General features: G+C 31.0%; 1 protein-coding gene across 1 annotated transcript in view; it reads left to right on the forward strand.

Moving 5' to 3' along the window:
- Positions 1-392: 392 nt before the first annotated feature.
- Positions 393-26,778, forward strand: part of LOC106478487 (eukaryotic translation initiation factor 2-alpha kinase-like) — a 48,703-nt gene continuing 22,317 nt past the window's right edge. Inside the window, exons 1-9 of the mRNA XM_013939033.2 lie at positions 393-721; positions 3,265-3,394; positions 9,041-9,238; positions 14,781-14,911; positions 16,371-16,596; positions 18,242-18,368; positions 20,436-20,561; positions 24,155-24,274; positions 26,410-26,548. Of these exons, the coding sequence (XP_013794487.1) occupies positions 558-721; positions 3,265-3,394; positions 9,041-9,238; positions 14,781-14,911; positions 16,371-16,596; positions 18,242-18,368; positions 20,436-20,561; positions 24,155-24,274; positions 26,410-26,548 (1,361 nt within the window). The 5' untranslated portion in view covers positions 393-557. The remainder of the gene's footprint in view (positions 722-3,264; positions 3,395-9,040; positions 9,239-14,780; positions 14,912-16,370; positions 16,597-18,241; positions 18,369-20,435; positions 20,562-24,154; positions 24,275-26,409; positions 26,549-26,778) is intronic.

Consider the following 26,778-nt stretch of genomic DNA (forward strand, 5'->3'; position numbering starts at 1 on the left):
CCCCCACGGCTCTAACCACCTAGCCATGCTGGGCCTAACTATATGAAACGTTATATCTATTAGTAAGACATGCATCTCATAATTACAAAGAATACTTAATAAATATTTGTATTATAAACAGCACACCATATTTTAACCTTTTCCCACTAAAAGCTATAAATGACTATTAATAAATTTTTATCATACTTAAGCTTTTATTTCTTATTTGTATAACTTCTGAACCAAAGTAGGAAACTTTATTTACGTCTCTTTCGATGCCTTATTTTATGTTATTTTATTTTTACACAAAAACGTTAGCGGAACTTTTATCCAACGTGCCACGTCATCACACTTGTGTTGGCCAATAAGATATTAGTTACTTGAAGGGATTAACTGGTGGGGTGTAAGTGTATGGTACCATGTGTCGAGACAGGTTGTTGCTTGTAGTTGTACGTATACAAACGACTAATATGTAGTCTATTAATTCGAAGAATGAGTTTAGCACTAGTAATCATCGTGTTTGAATGTGTTTTGTATTTTAAATTTCAACAAAAGGGTGGCAGATGTAATTAGTTTTAATGGCTGCGCTGTGTCTATTGATGAAAATATGTTTCTTGATTTCAACATTGACTATATTTTGGGTTTTATTTTTTGATATTGCAATCTCTGAAGCCGTCAACAATGAGTTACCCGATTGTAACTCAGCAACCTTGGATAAAATTAATACATATGAAACTTACAGGTATGTTACTTTACAGTGTACTTCAAATCATATAACATTATAAGTATTTGAGGTTACTGAATACAAAAGTAGATTATACTAAATATCATTAATGATTAATCTTGTGAGTGTGTGGACTGTTTTAAGTGTTTCACCGAGCAACAGATACCTAAGCCTAATACTAATAGTAATATTATCTAATTTAATTAGGGCAATGAAATTAAAATTCACTAGAGTCTGTTGTCAACTTCGTGGTAATCACTAGAACATTAGCGATGATTCATTCTTATAGTTATTCTAACTTGTACTATTATGATTTATTGTGGTAGTGGCATTAACCTTCTGACTTTTTTTTCCACTAGCTAATTAAGTTTAAAAATTCACGAATTTACAACTACAGGAAATTGAAATTTATGAAAACAGTTTAAAATAATTCTTATGTAGGCCAGCTGGTTACATTCAACTTTAAGTTGAAGTATAATTTTAAGCTCCAATATATATAAATAAAAAATATACATTTTTGAGGATTGTATTAATTAATGTTGCAAATTGGTTGAAATATTAATATCAAATAATCGATGACTAGCTCATTAAAATTGATTGATCATCATTATAATTGATTATTATTATTTTCTTTGTTTCTCAGTAAGTTTAAATAAAAACATTGCAACTTAATTAAACTATTTTCTGTATATATTTTTCTGTCTAGGATAAATTCATGTTTTGTCTTGAAAATCATTGACTTTTATTTTGTACAGTATGATTCTAAAATGACATACTAGTCATTCATTTCAAACAATAAGTTATGAGAATTAATTCAGGCTGTAAGTTATATAAAAAATATCTTAATTATTTTTGATTTACTACATAAACATCTGATATATAGAAAGAAGGATAAAACAAAAGTGTGAAGAATGGCATATTCCTAAAAAATAATTTTGCCATCAATTATGCAAAATTATAAATGAACACTTGGTAGTTTGACTCTTTGAGTGATCTATTTTTGATTATTCTTATTAATCGTCACCCTAATAGTTTATTAGAAATGACAACTACAAGTAATTGCTCAACCAGAAATACACCTTGCACTATAACCAGTTTTGGTTTTGGAAGCTGTTAAAGAGTGCTTTTACAAGTAATCACTGTGCCTTGACAAATTTATAAACACACATTTATACAGTTATTTTTGTGAACAAATTGATAAATTTTAAGCTATTATCTTCTTTCTTGAATAAATTTTCAAGTTGATTCAGTGTTTTCATGTTTTATGTATACAGTTTATGTAGAAATTAGTCAGTTAGAACAGCTTGCAAACTCTGCACGTAGTTCAATAGATGAGGAAATGCTAGTTCAAGCAGGCTTCATCTAAACTTGGAAAATTTTGTGTAATTAAACAACAAAAATATTGTCATCTACTAACATTTTGTTTTATATAGTCAGAACAACAATAAAGAATATGTAGGTGCATGTAACTCAAGTCTTCATCAATTTGCTTGGTTATTATTCATTCAGAATTTTGATTTGTGTAAATGTATTTTGAATAGAAAAATTGTAAATGAGAATATGCCACATGTCTGATTTGTATTACGTAAACAAACTTAACTGTAGCCTTCTTTAAACTCAACTGAATGAAACTTTCAAATATAAATGACTATTAAGAATAGAGAACACAATGTGTGTGACATAAAGGTGTGGAAAACAGTTACATTGCTGTATTGTTATGTATGTCGTGCACATCACACTGATGATCCTAGTAGTCAATTATGTTTAATGAAATAAGAATATCTCTCCGAGTCATTATTTTTAAATGTTTGAGATAAAGTCATGGTTCATATTAAGAGACACACTTGCAGTATTTCTTCTTAAGTTTTTTGGGTAAAGAAAATACAATATTTCGATAAAAAAAACATTCAGTGCTATAATACTATAAACATCAGCATCAAATTTTATTTTAATATAGCTATCACTACTTCTGATATAGAAAAAAAATATTAAGATAAAATTTAATATTTAAGTAAATAATGGGAGTGAAGTAGCATAAAATTAGATATTTGACCTATTTGGACAGTCTTAATCCATATGTAATTTGGTCATATCTGTTAACTGGCCAGATATCTGTTATCTGTCATTTTTATAGAGCCGGTCATCCAGAAAATCTGCTATTTAGTCCATCCTTATGCTGAATATACAGTTATATTTTCGAAGTTAAACCTAATTACAACAAATAGAATAAAATATAAAGATATGTGCAAATGGTGTAAGTACATTACAAAATATTTAAACTTGAACAGTTATTACTATTATTTAGTAACTCATGATATTACTAAATTAACTTCCGATCAGAGCAAGTTACCTACTTAGTGTGAAACAAAAATCATCATGGTAATTGTCATAACTGAAGCCAAATTAATGTATTTTCTTACGCTTTTAGCTATAAAGATAAGAATGCATTGTTTCATTAGTTAGTTGGTTGCCTTCACTCTTAATAATAGTTTTAGTTTATTGGCTTATTGTATAACATTAAAATATATTAATTGTTGTTTTAAAAATAACATTTGTTGCAGAAACTTGATTGTAGTGAGTACTCTTGATGGAAAAGTATCAGCATTGGACTCTGATAGTGGAGGGCAGATGGTTTGGACACAGACAACTGGACCTGGTCCCTTATTGTCATCAAGTATCAGCAGATTAGAGGTAGTTACTTGTGTTGTTACTTTAGCTTATGTACTAGCCATTTTCAGTGGATTTCTTTAAGTTTTAGCGTTAAAAGTTTCTAAACAATGTTTGTTAATTTTTTTTTTTTGTCAATTTAATAATTATTTCAAAATAATTGTTAAAAGGGAGAGCATCTTTTACAATAAAACTTGTACAATATACATTGTGACAAATATATTAAAGACTAGAACCTTTAATGCCTGCCAGTAAACATAAGAGTATTGTTATGCTATTTTTGTTATTGATTGGAAAGGTATGCCTTTTTTAAACCTGTATTTTCGAACACACACTATGAAATAAGCAGATTTATATTTGTTATATAGGGAATTTTTTAACCTGCATTTTAGAAAACACACATGAAATAACCAGTTCTATATTTGTTTTATAGGGATTTTTTTTAAACCTGCATTTTAGAAATTACACAATGAAATAACCAGTTTTATATTTGTTTTATAGGGATTTTTTTAAACCTGTATTTTAGAAAACACACAATGAAATAAACAGTTTTATATTTGTTTTATAGAGATTTTTTTTAAACCTGCATTTTGGAAAACACACCATGAAATGAGCAGTTTTATATCCTTTTACTCTAAGAATATTATAGGTTGTGATCCAGGAGCATTTGATTGTTATTGATTGGTGAGAACAAGATAAGCAATAATGTCCATCTTTAATCTTGTTAGCAACCATCATTATACATAATTTATGTTAATGATTTTGATAGATATATTGGATTCTGTATATTTTATTTCTTATGCAGAAGAATCTCAATAAGAATAAAGTTAAGTTTAGGGTGTTGAAAGTATGTTTGGTCAATTAAGGTTATTCCTCACTTATAAAAATAAAGTAAATTCAGTGGTTTATGTCTATACAGTATATACCCTTCCAGTAAAAGGTTAAAATAAAGTACATGTAATTGCATATGTCACATCCTCAGATAAACCATTTCACAAACTTGTAACAAAAACTTGTCTGCACCTAGGCTTTCAAAGCTTCAATATTTTATCATTTATGTTTGTTTTCATATTTTTAATTTTTTCTCAACTTTTTTAACACCTGAATTAAGTCACCTCTATTGTTCTGCAGTCCAGTAAAAACAAGTTCAAAAACTTGAAATCTTCTCCTTTCAGTAAACATTTGTAAAGTAGGTATGAGTTTTAACCTGTCTCCACTCTTTTTAATATGTTGGTAATTTCATGTATTATGAGTCTAAAGTTAAACACAGCACTGAAAACAAGACCTCAAAAGCTTTAAAACAAATTCAGCATTCTTAATTGAAGTTAAAGACAGCTATTGAGAAGATTGCACTATTGAAGGGTGTGAATATTAGACTAGGATCAAAAATTAAAGAAGCAAGACCAAAATTGAATATACTTAGGGTAAAATTTGTTTTGGGAGAGAATGAGAATGCCGAGTTTATAAGGTTATAAAGTAGTGAAACATTTAAGATGTAATTAACATTCAGGCATCATGCTGTAATAGATTTAAAGCTTTGGTTGCTTGCAGTGATGATTTAAATGATTACATAGGAGGCTCTCTCATCAAGTATACTGACTGTTATTTGTAGTTGAGAGCATAGAAAGGTTAGGACTGGAATTTGCTTGCAACTGCTAAAGTACAGTATATTAAAGAGCGTATTGACAGTCTAGTTGCTGGTACCAATGAACATAGTGGTAGAACTTGGGAATAAACAAGTTGGTTGGGCAGCTAGAATGATGAAGATTTTGGAAATAAAGAGACTTAACAATTTTAAAGATAGGCCTATCAGATTTCAAATAAACTAACTAAGTTCAAGACTGAACTTGGTTGCTATCGTTGTCAGGAATATTAGGAACAAAATGGATGAGTTCAGGGTTCTAGATGCAATGAAAGACTATGATATAATGGAAATTACTGGAACTTGGTTAGACTTGGATTTGCAGGTTATAAATTACTTAATATTGATAAGCTTTTTGAAAAAAAAAGGAACTTGGGATAGCTCTTTACATAAGGGATGAACAACTGACTGTTAGGATTGAAGATATGATGAATGGTTATCAAAAGGTTGAATCTGGATGGGTTACAATCATGGGTTTTAATGAAAGAAAGTTTTTAATTGGTAATTGTTGTAAGTTACATGATCAGACTGATGAGGTCAATGAGAAATTATGTAGTGAGGTCATGGTTGCTACTAATTGAAATATTTATGCAATAATTGTGTTTAACTTTAATTTTAGGCACATTCATTGTGATTGTATGTTCTACACCAAATTTAGAAAGCCAATTAGGTGGTGGGCTATTACAGATTTATTGTTACAGCCAAATAATATTGAGAAGATGCTCAAGTGATGAAAAAATGTATTCTAATCATTATAATTAAAAATGTAAGAACAATATATTCAGTTAGCTGTGCCCGTTACTGTGTTTATTTTTATTTTTGTATGTAGCTTGATCTAATCAGAAGTTAATTCCAAATGAGGTTATGGTTGCAAAAGATGAAGTAGGGGAACATTTGGGGATGAGTTATATCATTGAATAAATAAGTTTGATGTTTTGCTTCATGTTGAGCTAAAAAGAAATTATATTTTAGATCTCAAGTTTCAGAAAACCATTATACAAGATTTATTCTTAGTGAATCGGAGCAATAAGTTAAAAGATGATGTACAACAGATTTCATAAATTTTCTAACAAATTTCTTTTAAATCATGATATGTATATTCCTAAAAAGAGAAAAAGGATAACATTGAAAATCAAAGTTAAATGACTTACTAAAGACAATAAGGAGGAAATCTAAGGCACCATAAGTGTAAGAAGTTTAAATTTACAGATAGGTTATAAGATTTACAGAACCATAGCTTGTGATTTGGTTTTCAAAAAAGTTAGGAGATTCAGAGGGTTATGAGTAAAAGCTTGTTGATAATGCTTAAAACTAACAGCAAGGATAGTTTAAAGGTAAGGAGAATGTTAGAATGGGGATTGGGTTCTTTAAGGATGTTGATGCAAGGTTATTTTTGAAGACTATGAGAGACTGAGCTTTTAAATGTTCTCGTTTGTTTCTACAAGAGAGAATCTTAGTAATATTTTTTATCCTGGGTATTCTTTGGGAAATATGGGAATTAACTTGGATCTTTATGCATTTTTAATTTCTCACCTCTTTACTTACTACCAAGTAAGAAAAGATGTTCTCCATGGTTTTAAATAAGATCAAAGGTCAAATATGCCAACCTCTCACTCTTATTTATAATAGGTCAGTAGAGAGTGGGCAGGTGCTTGAGGATTGCAGTTGCTAATTGTATTCCTATTTTTAAAGGTGGTGATAGGAGTTGCCCTGGGAATTATAGGCCAGTTAGTCTCACTTCTGTAGTGGGAAAAATTCTAGATAGTCTGATAAAAGAAGCTTTACAAGATCGTTTAGTAAAATATGATAATACCATAAATGAAAGCCAGTATGGTTAACCATAGGGAAGTTTTGTATGACTAATCTATTATCTTTTGAGGATGTTACTTGTTGTCTGGACAAAGGAAAAGGTTGGACTTGGTGTTCTTCGATTATCAAAAATCTTTTGATGACCTACACAAATGACTAGTTACGGAAATATCATCAGTTGAGTTTGGGGAAAGACTAATTTCTTGGATTGTAGGTTGGTTGAATTGGAGAAAAAATGTTTTCAACTCTTCGCAGATGAGCTTGGTCAGTTTCACTGGCCTTGTAACCATTATGTAAATTATACATATAACTCTGAACATACTAAGCTTATCTTCATAAAATTTGGCAAGCTTTTTATGAACATTACAAGTACATTGTATACAAAAAGTTTAATTTCTAATAAAGTACTTGTATTTAAGATTTATCAGTCTGAGTGAAAGGTGATTTTTATGCTAAGAATAAAAATACTTCTTTTCATATTACTGTTTCATATTTCATTTGCATAACCTTAGGCCTGACATAGCCAAGTGGTTAGGGTACTTGACTTGCAATCTGAGGGTTGCAGGTTTCAATCTCCGTCTCACCAAACATGCTACCTTTTCAGCCGTGGGGGCATTATAATGTGAAGGTCAATCCCGCTATTTGTTGGTAAAAGAGTAGCCCAAGAGTTGGTGGTGGGTGGTGATAACTAGCTGCCTTCCGTCTAGTCTTTCACTGCTAAATTAGGGACAGCTAGTGCAGATAGCCCTTGTGGTGTAACTTTGCATGATATTCAAAACAAACTAAGCATAACCCTAAAACCTCCTAAATGAATGTCATAAGTTTTTTGGTAAAACTTTATACCTTATCTCTTATTTTCTCTACCTTAACATTAACTGTAGCAAAAATCATCAATTTAAAGTGAATAATAGTTGAAAAATATAGTTAGAAATATTTTTTTTTAAATAAAGATTGTAGATTATAACAAACAATTGCAAATATTTGTCCTCATAGCTTCAGGTCTCTTAACCTTTTCACAACTGCTTTCATTTACTTTGATAGTTCTTTAACAGTGTCTATTAGTATCACAAAGCAATAAATCACTTGGTAAGAGCCTAAGCTAAAGAAACTATGAAGCTATATTATAAGACAGCAACCTACGTGTATTCCTTCAAGAGAGAGATAGAATTTTTTAATTCAAATTTTCCTCTATAACCTCGTATGTTTTTAATTTTTACATTTTAGTTACTTATGTTGAAAACCATATAACAATAAATAAAAAATACATATATATGAAAACCAAAATGTTTTGCACTTGTGTGTATGTTTTAGTAAGCCTATTTTTTTTCTCACTATATTGGTTGTCCCAAAAAGGATTCATTTAGCTTTTAAACATTTAGAACACAAAAAATATAGTAGACAATAGAATAGAATTTCCACAAACTTGTAATTTATCTGGCTTTCTAAATAACATAAATAGGTTAAAAAAAAAAAAACATTACTACTCAAAGCTATATCTTTAGTCTAAACACACCAAGCTCTCCTCGCAAGCTAGAAGCTTGGACTAGTGAAAAAAAAAACAATTGTCTGATTTATGTAGTTTATAACATACTCTTTTTATTGGTTATAAGCCTATCCGATAACAGTGTCAGAGAGACAATTAAAAATTTTTTGAAAGACAGGATATGAGAGGGGCATTTCATGTTTCATGACAAAACCTTGGCGAAATGTTGTACATTTGCTGTTATGTTAAACTAATATTAGAGTTTTTCTTCATTACCCATTCAAGCCGTCTTCAAGCATTATGAATATAGTGATATCTCAGTAGAGCATGAAGATAAGTGGTTGAAATTTTATATTCTGACTTGTTGATATTTATAGTATGTGTTTCTAATTGGATGAACAATCTGAAGCACTTGTAAGGGAAGTGAAGAAATTCTGTAAATGAGAAATCAGAGAGCTACTTACCATGTGACTCAGAAGTGTAGGCTGATAATTTATGTAAATATTTTCTTTTGAAATTAAGAAATTCAACTTAGATAATTTAAAAATTATTTATTATTTGATACAAAGTTTTTTACCATACATTGATAACTAAGTAGTTCAATTAAATTCTAAATGTAACTCTTAAATTGTTGTGAAATGTGCACCTTGACTCTCCCATTTCCATAAAGTCAAACTGGATGCTTGTTACTAGTGGAATTACACAGGAATTGGTTCTTTTTTCTTTTTCTGTTTAGCTTTCTAGTCAAGGTAAATGGATTAGGCTGATACCGTCTTTAGATGGTAGCTTGTACAAATTCAATGGAAAAACTGTTGAACCTGTACCAGTGACAGCTGAAACTCTTTTAAAAAGCTCCTATAAACTGGCTGATGATATTCTTATTACTGGTGGCAAGGAAATTAGAAGCTATGGAATTGACTTGAGAACTGGAAAGGTATGCAAGTAAGCTTTTCTCATTGAATATTTATGCAAATATGGAAAGGATAATTTTTTACTCATCACATGTACTGATTATCTTAAACCCTGGTATATATTGTACAGCTTATATTTTATATGCTTCATCTGATGGTTCTAATTGTGAGTGGTGATTTAACTATGGATATTTTATATGGAGATACCCTTTAGGTTGTTTCTGATAGTTGAAAGATTGTATCAGTTCCACTGGTATGTGGAGATTTTGTCAACCATGTATCAGAGATGGTGTTGAGACCAAGATTTCGTCATAAACTCTCAAGATCGAGACTAAGACCAACATGTTTTTCTTGAGACCAAAAAAAACCATGATTCTATCAGACTTTCATTGTATAGTCATTATTGTAGTGCTTTGATTTTACTGTTGTCCCCAATTGGACATTCGTATGTCTATGTATTTAAAATGCTAAAATCTGGGGTTTGATTACCCATGGTGTACACAGAAGATAGTCAAATGTGGTTTTGCTCTAAAACAAACATACCAACATACATACATTTTCCTATCCATTTGTTTTCTTGTCAGTCTTGAAATTTGCTGAAAGCAAATTGATCTACCGTTGGCTGCATAGATGCCATTGTAGTAATATTAATTATTTAATATTCATCTAGGTTTAATCTGCAACTATGAGTAACATGAAACTGGAAATTTAGTAGCATAATGAATGCTGCAATGTAGCTTACATTCTACTTAAACCAATCTTTATGCAAAAAACATCAATAGGAATTGTGTAAAAAACAAAGGGAAAAAGAAGTAGGAATAAATACTAATTATTTCAGTTAATTCCATTTTGGTAATTTTAATTTAACCCTATCACTACAGGTCTTATGATCAGGGGTCAAAGGGTATGTCATTATGTTTGTAAACTTACATTCAAAAAAAGACTGTTTGGTTTACATATCAGTGATTAATTTATATTTGTGATTGAATATTTTATTATTTTTAAGTTTTGTTATGATAAGAGTTAAAAGCAGACAATTGTAGAACGTTTTGTTAATAACTAATTGGTGTCGAGAACATAGAAAGTGGCCAGATAACTATGTAATAAAGCAGCAGACAGACAGTATTAGACAGATAAAAGCAAAGAGAATATAGTTTGTATGAAGTTAAGTAACGTAATAGTGATAGGCCTAACGTTTAATATGTTAGAGTGAAACTAACAGTATAAAAAAAGATAAGAAGGATAATTTATCCTAGATTCTTCACCTCAGACCCAGGATTCTCCTCCTCCTGCTTCTGTAGCTTCTGCTGAGGTAACTATGTCTTTGGACATATTTGACCAGCCCTTCCCTCAGCCTGTCTTTGCTTTTGGTTCCTCCATCCCTGACTAGGATCAGATAACCCCACTTTTGTCTTGGCTGCTCTAATAACTCAGGTATGTGACATTTATTTTCTTCCTCCAGTTATTTCTGTCTATGAATGGGCAAGCTTGTTGCATGCATCTCATCTGATTCATGCAGATTTTCTATCTCCACTTCATGCAACAATCCCTTGTCATGTTCTCCCTGACCTTAAGACTCCTTATCTGTGATCTACAGTCAGAATCTGTCCACTTTCTTAAAGCTCCAATCCCTTGAATTTCTTCTTACAGCTTCGAAATATACTTCTTCTTTGATTCTCTATCCCCCTCAATCTGTTCTCTTTGTCTTTTGCTTGTTCAACTTCTTATGTTCTGTCCTCTTTACTCCCTCTTTCTGAGGCTTTGCATTGTGACCTAAAGAAGGTTGCGTCTACCTTTTCTCCACACTGCCCTGATTTCTTCTTCAGCAATTGCATAGTTAATTTGTTTTTTTCTTGGATTTGCTTGGTCAGGATGCCTTACTTTCTGGAGCTAGACTCTATCAGTCGTATCTCATTGAACTCTGTTTGGTGTTTTTCATTCTAGAACATTGGTTCTCAAATTTTAGTGACTTGAGGACCTCTTTTAATTAAAAATTTTTTGTGGCTCCTCCAAACCTGTAGTTTTTTTTGTTTTGAAAAAATATTCTGTGTACCTGAAAAGCTGTATTCCAAAATTAAATGTTTTAATTCATAAAAACTCAAGCTGAGGCAAGATTCAACTCTACTTACTCTGGTTCCAACTTATCTAGTGCCAGAAAGACCCAAAACAGGTTGCTTATCTATGTGAACTTCGTCACCCACCCACCTTCTATTTTGCTTATCTTCATGTTGCTTCTTCTAGTGTTCCCTCTTTTGATAGGTTAACTGTCAATGGGCTTAGTGATGACTTATTTCTGGAGCCACTCTTTGGCTCTGGTTCTGTGGTACTTGGTTTTTACACTTTGCTTGTTTGTGGGCTTACTTCACAGAAGGCACTTGGGTCACCAGGGGCTTTCAAGGCCCAAGCCTTGTTTGTTTGTTTTCAGCTAAGTCCTGAGGGCTTTTGCATGGATTATGTACTCATTGGATATGCATTCCCAAACTATATGTATGATTGGCTTCTCCTGATCCCATTCTGGGAGGCATTCTGTGCTGCAACCTCCATTCTCCTTTGGGAGTATACTCATGTGGGTTGGCTGGTCAGAGTCCTCTAAGTCAGTTTTGACCCTCATTCGGTATCTAATAAATTTAGGGGTCTTCATTAACTAGTTTGCTTTGGTTGGGTTCAGCATTCTTCTCTACATCTCTTAAAGATATGGAACTTCTAATTTCCATGGCTCTCACATCTCCTTTCCTTGCTATGTGAGAGGTTCTATCTTGTTTGGGGACTTTATGCTCTCTAGAGTCCCTTATTCCTCTGGATGTTAATGTGTACCCTATGACAGATTAATGTCTAGTGATCATTTCTCTCCTTCCATCTCTGCATCTCTCACTGTTGTGGTGGTTTGACCAATCTCACAGTGGTCACCTCTCTTTTTGTACCTACCCTGCTGGACTTACATCTGTTTAAAATTCCTCTCTGTTCAGGTGGATGCTGTTCTGGACACTTCCACCATTACCTGTGTTTTGTCCTCAGAGGAGCAGTCTTTGCATATGTTGGACCTGCTACTGTCTTTATTTATGTCTGTCTGGACGTCTTACTGAGATCCATTCAGGCAGCTTCACTGTCATTTTTTTACACTAGCTGACAGTGAGATTGTGCTCTCAGGACTTCTGCTTTCCTGCTTTAGGAGTTCCTCTTTTAGGCTCATGACCACTACATCTGGTTGTCAGTCTGCCACATCCCATAAACAATAAACTTACTAGCAGATTGGTTGTCTTGTCAACTCCAGATTCTTTTTCAGAGTCATCTTTAAATCCCCTGGTGTTTCAGCGTGTTTGTTCCAACTTTGAAGTCTTCTTATCAATGCCTTTGTGACTCCCCACAACATCAAACTTCCACTCTTTTAATCACTAGATCTAAACTTTGAGTCTTTTAGTGGTGGATGTTTTGAGTCAGGATTAGTCAGTTCTCTCTGTATGACCATACTTTTCTTTGGCTTCTTTCTAAGATGCTGTCTTTAATTTACAGCACCTCTTGCTGGGTTTTCTCGTTGCCCTTTTTAGCTATCTCAGTTGTGGTTTCTACTCCTTTGCTCATTGGCAGTCCAGGAACCTCTCCATGTTCCATCTTGGAGGTTCCTTTTATGTCAGTTTTCAATGTACATCTTTCACCACAACATGCCATGCTTTTATCTTCACATGTAGCTTTTGTCTGGTCCCTTGCAAGATGGTAAAATTTTTGTTGCTTACTTTTGTCTGCAGTCCATCCTTGTGATTACCAGCACAAGTGACAGAATTTTTCTGAACAACCACTTGTATTGGGTGAAGACTGATTCTTGCTTGAGATTGATAGTTTCTCTCTAAATGTTGCTCCCACTGAGCCTACTCCTACCTAAGGAAAGATGCACTCCATGAGTTTATCACTCTCTGTCGCTATAGTCTCCGAGAGGATCTTGTCTTTTTTTATTTCTTTTTTCACAATGGTCCTTCCACCATCTTCTCATTATGGGATTCTAGATATTTTTTTATGTGAAGAGGTCAGTAACATAGGGTGAAGTTAAAAGTTTTAGGTACTAAAATTTCCACAGTACCGCCCACCTTACACCTCATTATGTCTGATGTATTTCCCTAATTAATAATAAGGCTTTTGGTTTATACATAGTGCTTAAGGGGACTGCACAAGGTGGAGAGATATATTCTAATGCTGATAGCATAGTTCATGTTATTACATGTAAGGGAAGACCTCTTACAACAGCTTGGTTCATATGCAAAAGCATAAAAACATTTTTTTATCCAGCCAGTATTATTACTAAACTTTCCTTTATGAAGAGGATCATAGAAATTACAGATAATTCAAAAACTATGATTGATGCTATGGGTTTGCCATAGTGAAGCTATGTCCCAGTTTGTGCTAAGCATGGGTACGATTGAATCTCAAATAGGGCTGACATGAATTGCAAGCCTCCTTGTGGCATATCAGCAAGTCTAAAGGCGTATAATGCTTAAAACTGAGTTTCAATACCTGTGGTTGGCAAAGCACAGATAGTCCATTGTGTAGCTTTGTATTTAAGTACAAACAAACAAAATGGATCACAAAGTGTGATGTGACAAATTATTCCCTGTGTGTGTAGAAGTGTCATGTCACATCTGTTTGTAATATTTCAATAGTTAGCCACCTGCTGAATCATGCTGAAATCAATAGCCTCCTATATGATATCGTTGTGGTCATGAAGTTTTTTTTTGTTGTTGTTGTTGTGTTAGAAACATTTAGAATCACATATGAAACAAAATCACCTAGATAATAACTGAAACATATTTTACCCATCTAAAATAATAATAAAAACATATTACTATGAAAAATATATCTATTAATGTTTTGTTTGTTTAAAAAATTGTTTTATTAAGTCAGCATTTCAGTTTTTTTTTCCTTAAGAGGATTAGCAAAAATAATGGTTTTATTTGTGTGAAAACTTTTAAAATGGAGAGAGACCTTAACATATAATTTCAATAGTGTTGGTGGATAGTAGTAATAATAATGATAATATACTTTAAAATGATGTCTCACTGTAAGAACCCTGCTATTCATTATAAACACACATTATGGAAGTGTGTCAAGGTTATAATCTAACTTTACAGTTACTCCATTAATTCTTATTTTGCCTTAAGAATGATAGTTTCTAACTTGCTATCGTTGTATATTGTTTTAGTTTTATAAAGGAAACTGGCCATTTGGTAAGATCAGTCTTTTATTGTAGGGATCAACAATTTGTACTTGTCTTTTTATTTATGTTTTTCTACTTGTCAGCAAAGTTTTTTGCACAGTTTGATATTGTTTCATTGGAACTTTAGGCAGAGTAAACATAGTAGATTTGAGAACTTAATGGACTACAAGTACTATAATTTAAAACAAAGTATAAGTTCTTTGGATAAAATTTAAAGATAGATGAGAAATGATTTGTTATTCCAAATTACCTGTTATTACCTGAGGGTTATATAATTAATCATCATTTGTATCATATATATATATATATGTGTGTTCATTTGGAGTAAAATGTTTGGCTGGTATACATTCATTTCTATTTAGATGCGATACATATGCACTCTGAGTGGTTGTAAGACTCTTGGTGAAGAAGTCTCTGTGAATGAAGATATCCTTTTGGTTCATCGTCACACCCAAACTGTTCGAGCTGTTGAACCAAGGACTGGTGAAGAAAGGTGATTAAGTTTTTACTTGTGAAACTTTCTATGTATTGATTTGAAACATTTCTCCTATTTTTCATGGAAAAAAACATGAAATTTTGAAGTAAATCTTGTAACAACATCTTTACTGTTCATAAACCTATAAGGTCACAATTTGTTGTCACAACAGAAAAAAACAGTAACATAAAAATATATATATAAAGATTGTCTAGTCAGAATGATTGCAAATTATTAGTTATTTTGGAGATTAGTAGTGTTTGAAGTCTTATTTTTATACTTAATGGCAACCAGTATTATGTACTCGTATGTGCATATTAAATCATAATCTTAACTTACAAGTCTCAAGACACTTTTCAGAAGACAAACATGACTTGTCACATCTCAGACTCACTGTTCTAAGATCTACACTAACAAACCAGTATTTCGTGAAAGAAAAAAATGTGCCTTAGTTATACTCTAGATATAATTATTATTATTATTATTAAGTATACATGTATATTAAGAAAAGAGTATATTATTAAGTATATATTAAGTATACATGTATATTAAGAAAACAGTATATTATTAAGTATATATTAAGTATACATGTATATTAAGAAAGAGTATATTATTAAGTATATATTAAGTATACATGTATATTAAGAAAAGAGTATATTATTAAGTATATATTAAGTATACATGTATATTAAGAAAAGAGTATATCATTAAGTATATATTAAGTATACATGTATGTTAAGAAAAGAGACAATTCATTCACGAAGATGGGAAATATTAATAGCAAATTAAACCTTTTTTGTTCGATATCAAGCAGTGTACACGGCAACGAGTACTGCTGTGGTTCAGCTCTAGCGTTTACTGCTTGAAGTGTCCTCATTACATTTTGAAAAAGTTCACCTATACTTGCTCTGAAAAAGTAATCTTATTTCAGTAAACCATTTTAATCATGACTCCAAGAATATTTTTTTTTACCACTTACTGCATGGTTACGGCAGTCATAAGACTAAAAAATCAAAATTTTGGAAGAACAAGTTCAGTGTCTATACTGCAACAACACAAGGTATTGTTCTAAAGAGTATAATTTAAACTGTAAAATACACTGGGCTTTCAGATAGTAATATTCAAATATTAACTAGTGTGTATTTATTAGGTATTTCTTTTTCTGCTGAATGACATTGTGTGTATGTGCAGTAAGATGTCTCCGATGTAACTGTAAAATTCATCTCATAACTAATAAAATTTACTAGTTTTCTTAGATTTAAGGGTTATTTGTTTTTGACAGATTAAATGCTGACAATTTAGTATGCTAAAAAGTCTAAAATCTAGAAATATTTTAAACAAATTTTCAGAGGTCAAAGTCTTTTTTTGTACTTGTTTTCAGTTTTTGATAATTACCTTGAATATATTAATTACATAGGCCTGCAATGCTTTTATTGTCTTGAAATTTTTATATTAGACGTGTTTATTGTTACCACAGATGGAACTTCAGTGTGGGAGAGCACTGCATTTCCCTGGTAGAAGGACTCAATGAAGGCTGTAACTTGCAGAAAGAAGCAGAAGTGGCTGATGTCCTAGTGCAATGTGAAAGTGAGGACTCGTACAGTAATAGCTGGAGTAAGGAGAGTATCACAATCAAAGTTGTTGTTCCAGATGGAATGATTTTTGCTGCCAATGATGAGGAGAAGGTTGTTTGGTCACATAAGGTGATTATTAACTATGCACTTTTTATTCACAACAACTCCACTGTATAAACACATTTATATACTTATGCTTTTATAGTAATTTGATGTTTCCCTTAATATATTCACAATATTATTTCTGGTCAGTAAGATCCATAATATTTGTCTTTTTTATGTGTTTGTAAAGAATGAAGTAGTGTATATTTTTCAAATTAATAGTAAGTATTTTTGATTTTTTTTTTATAATCATTTGTTAATAGAGTACTGTAGTGTATTGCTACAGTATTGCAAGGCTCATTTGTGAGTAAAGTTTTTATATGTAACCCTATCTAGACTGCAGACTAGTTTTCAGGTGGAAAATACACACCAGCATATCCAACTTCATAATTTAAGTTAAAATAATAATTATAACTATTTCTATAATTCTTAACAAGGATATTTTGCTATCTTGTAAAATTTATTTAGTAATTTGCAAGAAATAGCTTAGGAGCTTTGCGTGTAAGCAATGCACTTACTGATTTTTTGTTAGACATTTTCTTTCAATTCCAAAGCATATATTTATATTTACTGAAAAACCTTCATCCCTTGAGAATATAATTATTTTTTGTTTCTCATGTGACTATCCTTTTATTGCACCAGTTTTTAGTACTATAGTATTTTATTCCTACTCTTTTATAATATCACATCATGTGATCTGACCAACTAACAACAAAGCTTGGCTTTAAAAATAGCTACAGGCAAAGTTTAAATACCATTTGGTAAAGTAGATTTATAAAATATTTACATTAATGTAGATTGAATAAAGTGGTGTGAGCAGTAATTTATGGTTTTGTGGGAAAGTAATTAGATCAAGAACCTGCAAGGATGAACAAAGAAACCTGTTGGGATGTTTAGAAAACAAACCACTGATCTGGGAATTAGTTTCTTTAGATGTTCTTTTTTGATAGTGAAAAATGTTTTTTGTGTTAATTTATATCTGTTTGAAAGCTATGGAAATTTTCATCTATGACAGCCATCAGGTAAGTTCAGATAGGTTTAACAAATACAGTAGGCAACAGTAAGAAATTTTGATGATTCAAATTCTTATTAATTGGTTTATCATATTCAAATAGACATAAGTAAAAATTGATATTTATTGAACAGAAACTATATTTATTAAAGACAAACTGACATATGTAAAATGGAACTCTCTGATCAACTATAAAAAAGAAAATTAAATTCTAAAGTAAAAATAAGTATTTTTAATGTTTTTCAAAGTGGTATATCACAAAAAAATTTTGAAAGTTTCCCAACATGAATATTTATAGAACAACTAAATCAAATTGTTTTTTAAAGCTGAAACTATATACTATTTAGTAAGTTTGTCCTATGCTTCATGTAATTTGTTTAAGTATTTCTACTATGAAAATAAAAAAATCAAGGGTTGTCAGTGACACTTCTCCAGTCCAGAAATAGTTAAAAAAATATATAATAAGTTATTGCTAGCTGTCGGTTACCCAAAATAATTTTGTTCTCATAGGGTACTGATGTTCAGTTTGTTATGGCAGTAGTCTGTAGTTAGTATTATATTATATTACAAGGATATATGAAATAGATACTTTAGTTTAGATGTACATGTAGAAATAGGAAGAATAGCATTATTTAGCCCAATAAACATGTTTCTTCTCAGTTTGAAAGTCCCATTGTGAATGCCTGGCAGTTAAAAGAAGGTGCATTCCAACATGTAGATTTGTTTGACCAAAAAAGGATTATAGGATATGAAAGTCAGCCAGGATTATCACCAGTATTATATATTGGTGAGTTAAAAGTTTTAGTTTTTTCATCAGACACATGCACATATCTTTTTTTTGAAGTAACGTTATACTAATGTTTCTACAAGTGTGTGTGCAATAATTGTATTATTGGTTAAATTAACTTTTGTTCTTTTTTCTTTCTTTTTTATTGCATATGAGACCATATTGTTTTAGTATTTGAAGTATAAACCAGTGATATAACAATATAACTATTTCCATATGTTCTTTAAAAATTAATGACATGGTAATCACACAATTGCATTCCAGGTAATATCAGTTAGACCAGTACTTTCTTTAGTAACAACAAAATTACCAAGTTAAAGAAAGAACACAATTGAGGAATTGTTTCTTTTGGTCTTAATTTATGAGTTTTTGAGGTTAAGATTTGAATGTGTAATGACTGCCTACATCCCACAATCATGTCAAAGTAACTTAGAGAATAAGCTCTTGTTACGACTGGAATTTGACACAGTATCTTGAACCAGTTTTTTCCTACACTTCTGTAACATTGCCTATACACCATTGGAACTTATTCTTTTAATTTAGGCCTGGCATGGTTAGGTCATTCGACTCACAATCTGAGGGTAACAAGTTTGAATCTCTATTACTGAACATGCTCACTCCCTCTCAGCTGTGGGTGCATTATAATATGACAATCAATCCCACTGTTCATTGGTAAAAGAGTAGCCCAAGAGTTGGCAATGGATGGTGTTGACTTGTTGCCTTCTCTCTAGTCTATCACTGCTAAATTAGGGACGGCTGCTGCAGATAGCCTTCGTGTAGCTTTCTGCAAAATTATAAACGAACCAAATCCTGTGAAGCTTAAATCTTCAACTTTTGAATCTCAGTCAATATTGTTATAAATTATCTAAGCCGTTTGATTGGCACTAAGACATCTGCATTGTGTTATTTCTACTAATGATCTAGGAATAATGGTGTTAATATTAATAATAATTATATATGTGCATTCAGAGATTTAGTTAGCTTGGAAAGTAACATGCATAAACTGCTGATTACATTTAAAGCAAGATACAAATGTCATTTTAATTTACATAGGCCTCTACATGACTAATAACTAGCATTGACTGGGTTAGGCTATTTAACATTGCCCTGGCCTGTAAGTTACAATAAATTTCTGCATATGCTCAATAGAGATTCAAATTCTAGTTCTATAATAGTTTGTTTGGCAACTTAGTAGAAATAAGCCAAATAGTCTACAAATTAATAGATAATAAAAGCAAAAGAAACCTTTAAATTAATTAGTTTTGTTTTGAGTTTACTTACTGATTAAGTATTATTTTATTACAATTACAGTTTTCACATTTAAATTCATTCTTGTTTTATCTAATATCAAACAATCACTATAATATTTTTTGTTTTTCAGTTGGGTAATTTCAAGGAACATTTGGCACCGAGCACTCAATAATTGTGTTTTTGTGAATAGATTTAGGTAGATCTTTGAATTGACAACACTTGGGTTGTACATAAATTTCCTTCCTTTCTTCACTTGTAATTCAGCATGAAACAGAATTTTCAACAATTCCAGAGCTGACTTATCAATCTGGATTTATTTTTGTCATAGAAGTCTTTAACAATTTTAATTAAATTTTATTTTGTTCTTAAGAGGAAACATTGATAATTTTTTGTTGCGTTATGTCTTGTTTTTTCATTATTAGTAGGTTAGGTGGTTTACTTATTTGTGTACTTTTTTTTTAGTTAGTTAGTTAGTCATAAAATTTTACAGTAATATAAACTAACAAGAAAATAAAAAACAGTTTATGTTTTAGTTTAATACAAGCCCTTTTGTGAATATTTTCCCCCAGTGGCTCAGCAAGCTTATAACACTAAACACTGGGTTTTGATACTCATGAAGGGCACAATGCAGATAATCCATGATGTAGTTTTGTGCTTAAGAACAAACAAAAAATTATGAATACTTTAACAAGAAAGAAAAACTTCATTATTATTTTATTCATTTTACAGCTTGATTGTAATGTGTAAATTTCTTATCCATGTACAGTATTAGAAATTTTCCATAGTTTTAGAACATCCTTCTTAACTGTGTTATAGGTATCCATGAAAAACAACCATACATCCAGCACTCGTCAGGAATGAAGGACATGTTGTTTGGAGTAACGAAGACTCATCATACAGATCATCTCCCTAAGGTGGAATGGAAACCTTACCTAGCTACTGGTAGGCTTCAACTTTTTGTTTACCTAGTTACACTTTTTTTTTTCTTTATCACATTAAAGTTACTTTTTTCTCTTTCATTAACTGTATTTTACTGACAACTTTATAACACATAAAAATAATCTCTTATTTTTGAAGGAATTTGGTGTTGTACTGATAAAGATTTTGAAATATTTACCAAATGAGCAGAATCTGGATAAATTTGTAAAACTTGATATTATCATATTGATTTGTGGCTTTAATAAAATACCTTTATAGTTGTGGGGGATTAGTTGGCTCATTGGATAGAAGAGTGATTGGCTGGAAGAAAACAGAGGGTTGTTGTAACTGAAGTTCATTCAAACTGAATTAATGTCTGAAGTGAGGTAACTCAACACTCAGTGTTAGAACATTTGCTATTTTTGATTTACATCAGTGACAAAGCTGAAGGAATGGCCAATAAATTACTTAAGTCTGAAGTGAGGTAACTTAACACTCAGTGTTAGAACATTTGCTATTTTTGATTTACATCAGTGACAAAGCTGAAGGAATGGCCAATAAATTTCTTAAATTTGCGAATGATGTTTAGGTTTTGGATGTTGTCAGCTGTTAGGAGGATGCTGCTGCTTCTTAAAAAATGATTTAGATTAGTTGGTGAGATACACAAATAAGTGTCTGATGGTTTGTAATTATAATAGATGCAAGGTAATGCAATAGGTTATCATAATTTGATTTATAAGTATAATTTTAAAGGGAGTAAGCTTAACAGTGTTATGGAAGAAAAGGATCTTGATGTTTTCTGGTTGATCAGTCTCTTAAACTATCCAAACAGTGTGCTATTACTTGTGATAGTACAAGTAGGATTTTAGGTTGTATCTACAGAAATATTGAATAAAAATCTAAAGAGGTTATAATTTCATTGTATAGGTTACTGGTTAGGCCTCATTTGGAGTATTGTGTTCATAGGAAGGCTGCTGGGATGGATAGGTTGTCATACAATGAAAGTTTAAGATCTATTGTTTTCTTTTGAGAAAAGAAGATTTAAAGGGGGATCTGATTGAAGTGTTTAGGATTGTTAATGGTGAAAATGAAAGGACTAGGAGACAGAAATATAAATTTTGGCAGGGCAGAAGACATCTTCAGCTAAGACAGCGTGGTTGGCCGTTAAAATGGATTGCCTTTGTATGTGATGGATGGTGTAATTTTTAAAGGGATTTAAGAGAAAGCTAAATGTATATCTGAATGGTAAAGGCTGGATTTTAGATATAATGACCAATATGGACCAATAATTTCTTGTTGTCCATAAAGTTTCTTATTTATTAAAAAATGAAGGCCAAATATGGCCTTGTGGTTACCATGCCCAATTGTTGCTTGCAATCTATTTCACAAAAATGCACTCTGCACTTTGGTCATGGGTGTGCTATAAGAGTGACAATCAAATTCCAGTATTCAGTTAGGCAAGACTTGTCAGTGTACGCTGTTGTTTAACTTCATTTCCCTTTATAAGTTCAAAATTAGCGATAGCTATGTTCATATAACCCTGGTGTAACTTTGCAAAACAAAATTAAAAGATGAAAATAAGATATCCCAAAAAATATTCAGCAAGTTTGAAAAAAATTAATAGAATGCTGATTTAATATTTAGGCTTATTAATGCTTGGGAAAATACCTTGATTAGTGTGATGTTGTAAAACCGAAACCCAAGGCAGAAGGACAACAAGGTTTCCTTAAGAACCCATTTTCAAATCTCTACAAAACTAGAATTCTTCAGATCATCACAGCCAACTTGTGTAATAAGTAGTAAACAATAATAATGTCAAAGTTATGATGAAAACTGAAAATAATAGAACAAAACTTTACTATATTTAGCAATAAAGATAATTAAAATAAACAAATACTTCTGTATCTTGTGTGGCCTAACCATCAGAATTCGTCTTTTATTTTGTACTTCACAGTGGTTTTTTTAATTTGAAATAATACTTGTAGACTAATTGTTTGAAACCTTTTGTACATTATAAAGGTCATCCCATTGACCAAACTGAGGCTTTGTATTATGTGAACTTTTCTGCAATATGTGGGCAAAATGACTGATTTCTCAAACATTGATGACAACTCCCATGATTACAAGTGGGTTTATATTTTTATGTGGAGGATTATTTTTCAGACCAATATCTGTAATTCACTGTAGATTAGACTACTTTACTCTAAATGGAGTTATTGAGTTGTAATTGTGAAATTATTTATGAAAAACCTATACCAAAATTCCACTATTTCAGTGTATAGCTTGCTGTTGTACTGGTAAATGTGTAATTCTTGTTTTGAATAGTGTTTTTTTTGTTTTTATTTGTGTAATAGACTTTTAAAATACAGCATCTGAAAAATATAATAAAAAATAAAGGAAAGAAGTTTCTGGAATATGAAGTACAACTGAGTTACTTGTATCTTGAGTACAGAAAACATAATTAACTCCACATACACATTTTTAATAGAATACACAAACATACAAATCAAATTACATAAAGTGACAGGCACAGATAGTGTTCAAAGGGTTTGTCAAACACCCTCCATGGAGAATTCATTGCATCATGTGATTTTAAAAAAATAAGAGCTAAAATCAGTTAAAAAAAAAAGAAATAATTTTTCTTTTATTAATATGGCAAAAATAGTGTTGTGCATTTTAAAATACCTACATCAATTTTATGTCAGTACCTTCTGACGTTTTGTTTCTGATATTTCAAATTTTATTAGAAGGTACTGTAACTGGGTGAACATGAAAAAACATAGCAAAATGTTAGGTGAGCCATAATAAGATGAGCTGTTTTGCCATTCAATCAAATTATTAAATATCAAATAATTTTTGACTTTTGTACAACAAATAGGTATTTTATTGTTACTTACAATTAAGTCATTTCCCATGTATCTTGGGAAATTTTCATAGTATTTTTTCATCTATGTCTATACTGATTGAATAGAAGTTTAATTAAAGGTATTTTGTGATCAAAGAAGAGTGTAGAAATAACAAAGACATAGTAAACTTGCGCATTCATATTGAATCTATCATTCAGTATAGTAGATTATTCCACCTTTGAGACAGACTCATTTGCCTGAGTATGAAAGATATTCATAAACACTAGTATTCACTGTATGTGCTTAGTGAGTATGATGAGGTGGTGTTGGTTGAGGGAAACATATGTAGGTTATGCATTGTGTGCCCAGAGGAAAGAGGGGGATGTTGTATATTGTATTCCATAATTAAGGCGATTTTCTGTCCATTATAAATAATGAACATTTTGAAACCTAATTTAATCAAAATTGTTGGTTCCTATTATCTTTTAGGGATTTTAAATGTGTTGAGGCTCTGTCACACACACCCAGCTGTGGGTACTTAAAATGCTCCCCAGACCTCCTGGCTTAGTTTTTTCAGATTCTTTTGAAACCACCTCTGTTGAACACCCCAGGATAAAATCCTGTATTCACCTCTGAAAGAAATATGTTTCATTGATATCTTTCAAGCAGAGGTAATTGTTATGCTACTTATGTGCTGTTTGTTAATAAGTGATGCTAATAAAGTTGGTAGTTTACTTGTACTAATAAAAACTTTGAACTTTTACATGAAAGCACCAAGCAGAACACCAGTAATAACCACAGGCGTAAAAGGATCTGAGATGGTTGGTAAACCAGAGTATGAAAAGTCAACTGCATTAGTGCTCCGGAATGATTACTTTGAATATCCATTTGGTATGTATGAGTATCAGTTTTGTACTTTTTTACAGAAAAATAATTAATTCTTGATATAAGAAATTCAGTTTCTTTTACTTAACATTTCAATTTCAATCAAATGATTCATTTATAATTTTATACGCGTAAAAATAAATTCATTATGAAAAAAAATATTTAAAATTACATGTGATTTGGATGGGTAAAAATTTTAATTTCTTTACATATGTACATTAACTGTTCAAAAGCTGTATTGTCTGTACTCTCAGGCACAGCTAACCAGCCATGCTATTCTAGACACAAAGAGAATAGAAATTATTATTGTTTTATTAAGTTTACCTAAGTATAGTTTTTTGTATAATAGAAAATTATTGTAGTAAACTAGTGACATAACCAGGAATCCTTGACAGACATCCAGGGGTTCATTGAGTTATTGTGGTTCCTCAGGATTCTGTGGAATGCAAGAATTCTACATATTCTAATGCATAAATACATACTAGTCACTGCATTGTTTTAACTCTCAACATGGGCCCATCAGTTTGACCGACTGTGTGACTTCTTTGTACTCGTTTGAAGTCTTTAATACTTCTAACTTTCAATATAGTATGTATATCTTCACAAAATTTGGCATTCTTTCAGTTCATATTATAAGTCTTTCACATACAAAAAAATCATATTTTTTAGTGAAGTATTTAAAAAAATATATAAACATATAAATTTGTCCATGAATATATTGAGTATTTGTTTTGAATAGTCCATGTGCAAAGTAATTTTCATGTTAACTCATTGAGCATGGGCTTGATCCCTGGGACCAACATTGTAACCATTTTGTGCTTGTTATAGTTTTCATGCTATAACTTTTAAATTAGTAAGCATATGTTAATTTAGCAGATTATCAGTAACCATTACAATGCTTTCATATGCAAAATATCAAATTTTTTATTAAGTCTTAAGGTTTGTAAAATAATGTTTTTCTCATGCCTTTTTTTCTTTTCTCATGTTGCCTATCCAACATGCAAATTAATTTTCATTTTAAGATTTAAAATATTTTTTTTGGGATCAGAAAATTTTCAAAGTTCACATGCAATATTTTTATAATGTCCAGATAATTATCAAACATATGTACATAAATTTATAATGTTATGAGGTTTAAACTATTTAGACTAAACATTTATGTTTTTGTGTTATAATTTATAGTCATTCTAGAATGCAAAAAAGCATAATTTATATTTCCTAATTTTTTTATGGTGGTTACGAGGTTGGTCAAATCGACCCAACCCGTACAGAGATACAGTAGTGGGAAGAACAGATAAAATATAGTTTTTTCTAAAAAAAGTGTTTGATAATTATCTGGCGGTTATAAAGATTTTGCATGTGAAATTAGAAAATTTTCTGATGTATGAAAGTATTTTTAATTTTAAAATCAAAATTACTTTGCATGTTGGACAGTCAACTTTTGAAAAGAAAAAAGGCACGAGAAAAACTTTACTTAAGAAATCTTAAAACTTAATGAAAAAAATCTGATATTTTGTGTATGAAAGTCTTGTCATGTTTACTGATAAGATAAAAAATTTTATGAAGATATGCATGCTAATTTAAAAGTTATAGCATGAAAACTATTACAAGCACAAAATGGTTACGAAGTCAGTTTCTGGGACTGAGCTCATGCTGAAAGAGTTAACAACAAACACACCTTGTATAAAACCATTAATTTATTTATATAAATTAGGCTTTTGTATCAATATTTGAAATTTTGAGATTGTAACCTAATTTATTCATTTATCCAGATAATGGCTATCATTTGTATGATAACGTGATTTATACATTCTTTCAAATAATGGTTATTTTTTGTATCATAACCTGATTTATTACTTTCTCTAGATAATGGGTATTATTTGCATCATAACCTGGTGTATTCATTTATCCAGATAATGGCTATTGTTTGTATAATAACGTGATTTATACATTCTTTAAAATAATGGGTATTATTTGTATCATAACGTTATTTTTATTTCTCCATATAATGGCTATTACTTGTATCATAACGTTATTTTTATTTCTCCATATAATGGCTATTACTTGTATCATAACGTTATTTTTATTTCTCCATATAATGGCTATTACTTGTATCATAACCTTATTTTTTATTTCTCTAGATAATGGCTATTACTTGTATGGCACTCAGGAGCTTCAGACTTTGATTGAAAATACCTCACATTGTGAAATAAAAGACAATGTGCAAAAAGAGGGGGAAAGTTTAGAACAAATTATCATAGTCTCACTCTGGTACTGGCGGTGAGTATTATTTTAGAACAGATTATCATAGTCTCACTTTGGTACTGATGGTGAGTATTATTTTAGAACAGATTATCATAGTCTCACTTTGGTACTGGTGGTGAGTATTATTTTAGAACAGATTATCATAGTCTCACTTTGGTACTGGTGGTGAGTATTATTTTAGAACAGATTATCATAGTCTCACTTTGGTACTGGTGGTGAGTATTATTTTGGGCAGTATTCTTGTA

The sequence above is a fragment of the Limulus polyphemus genome, unplaced genomic scaffold, assembly GCF_000517525.1.
Source record: "Limulus polyphemus unplaced genomic scaffold, Limulus_polyphemus-2.1.2 Scaffold216, whole genome shotgun sequence".
Taxonomy (NCBI): Eukaryota; Metazoa; Arthropoda; class Merostomata; order Xiphosura; family Limulidae; genus Limulus; species Limulus polyphemus.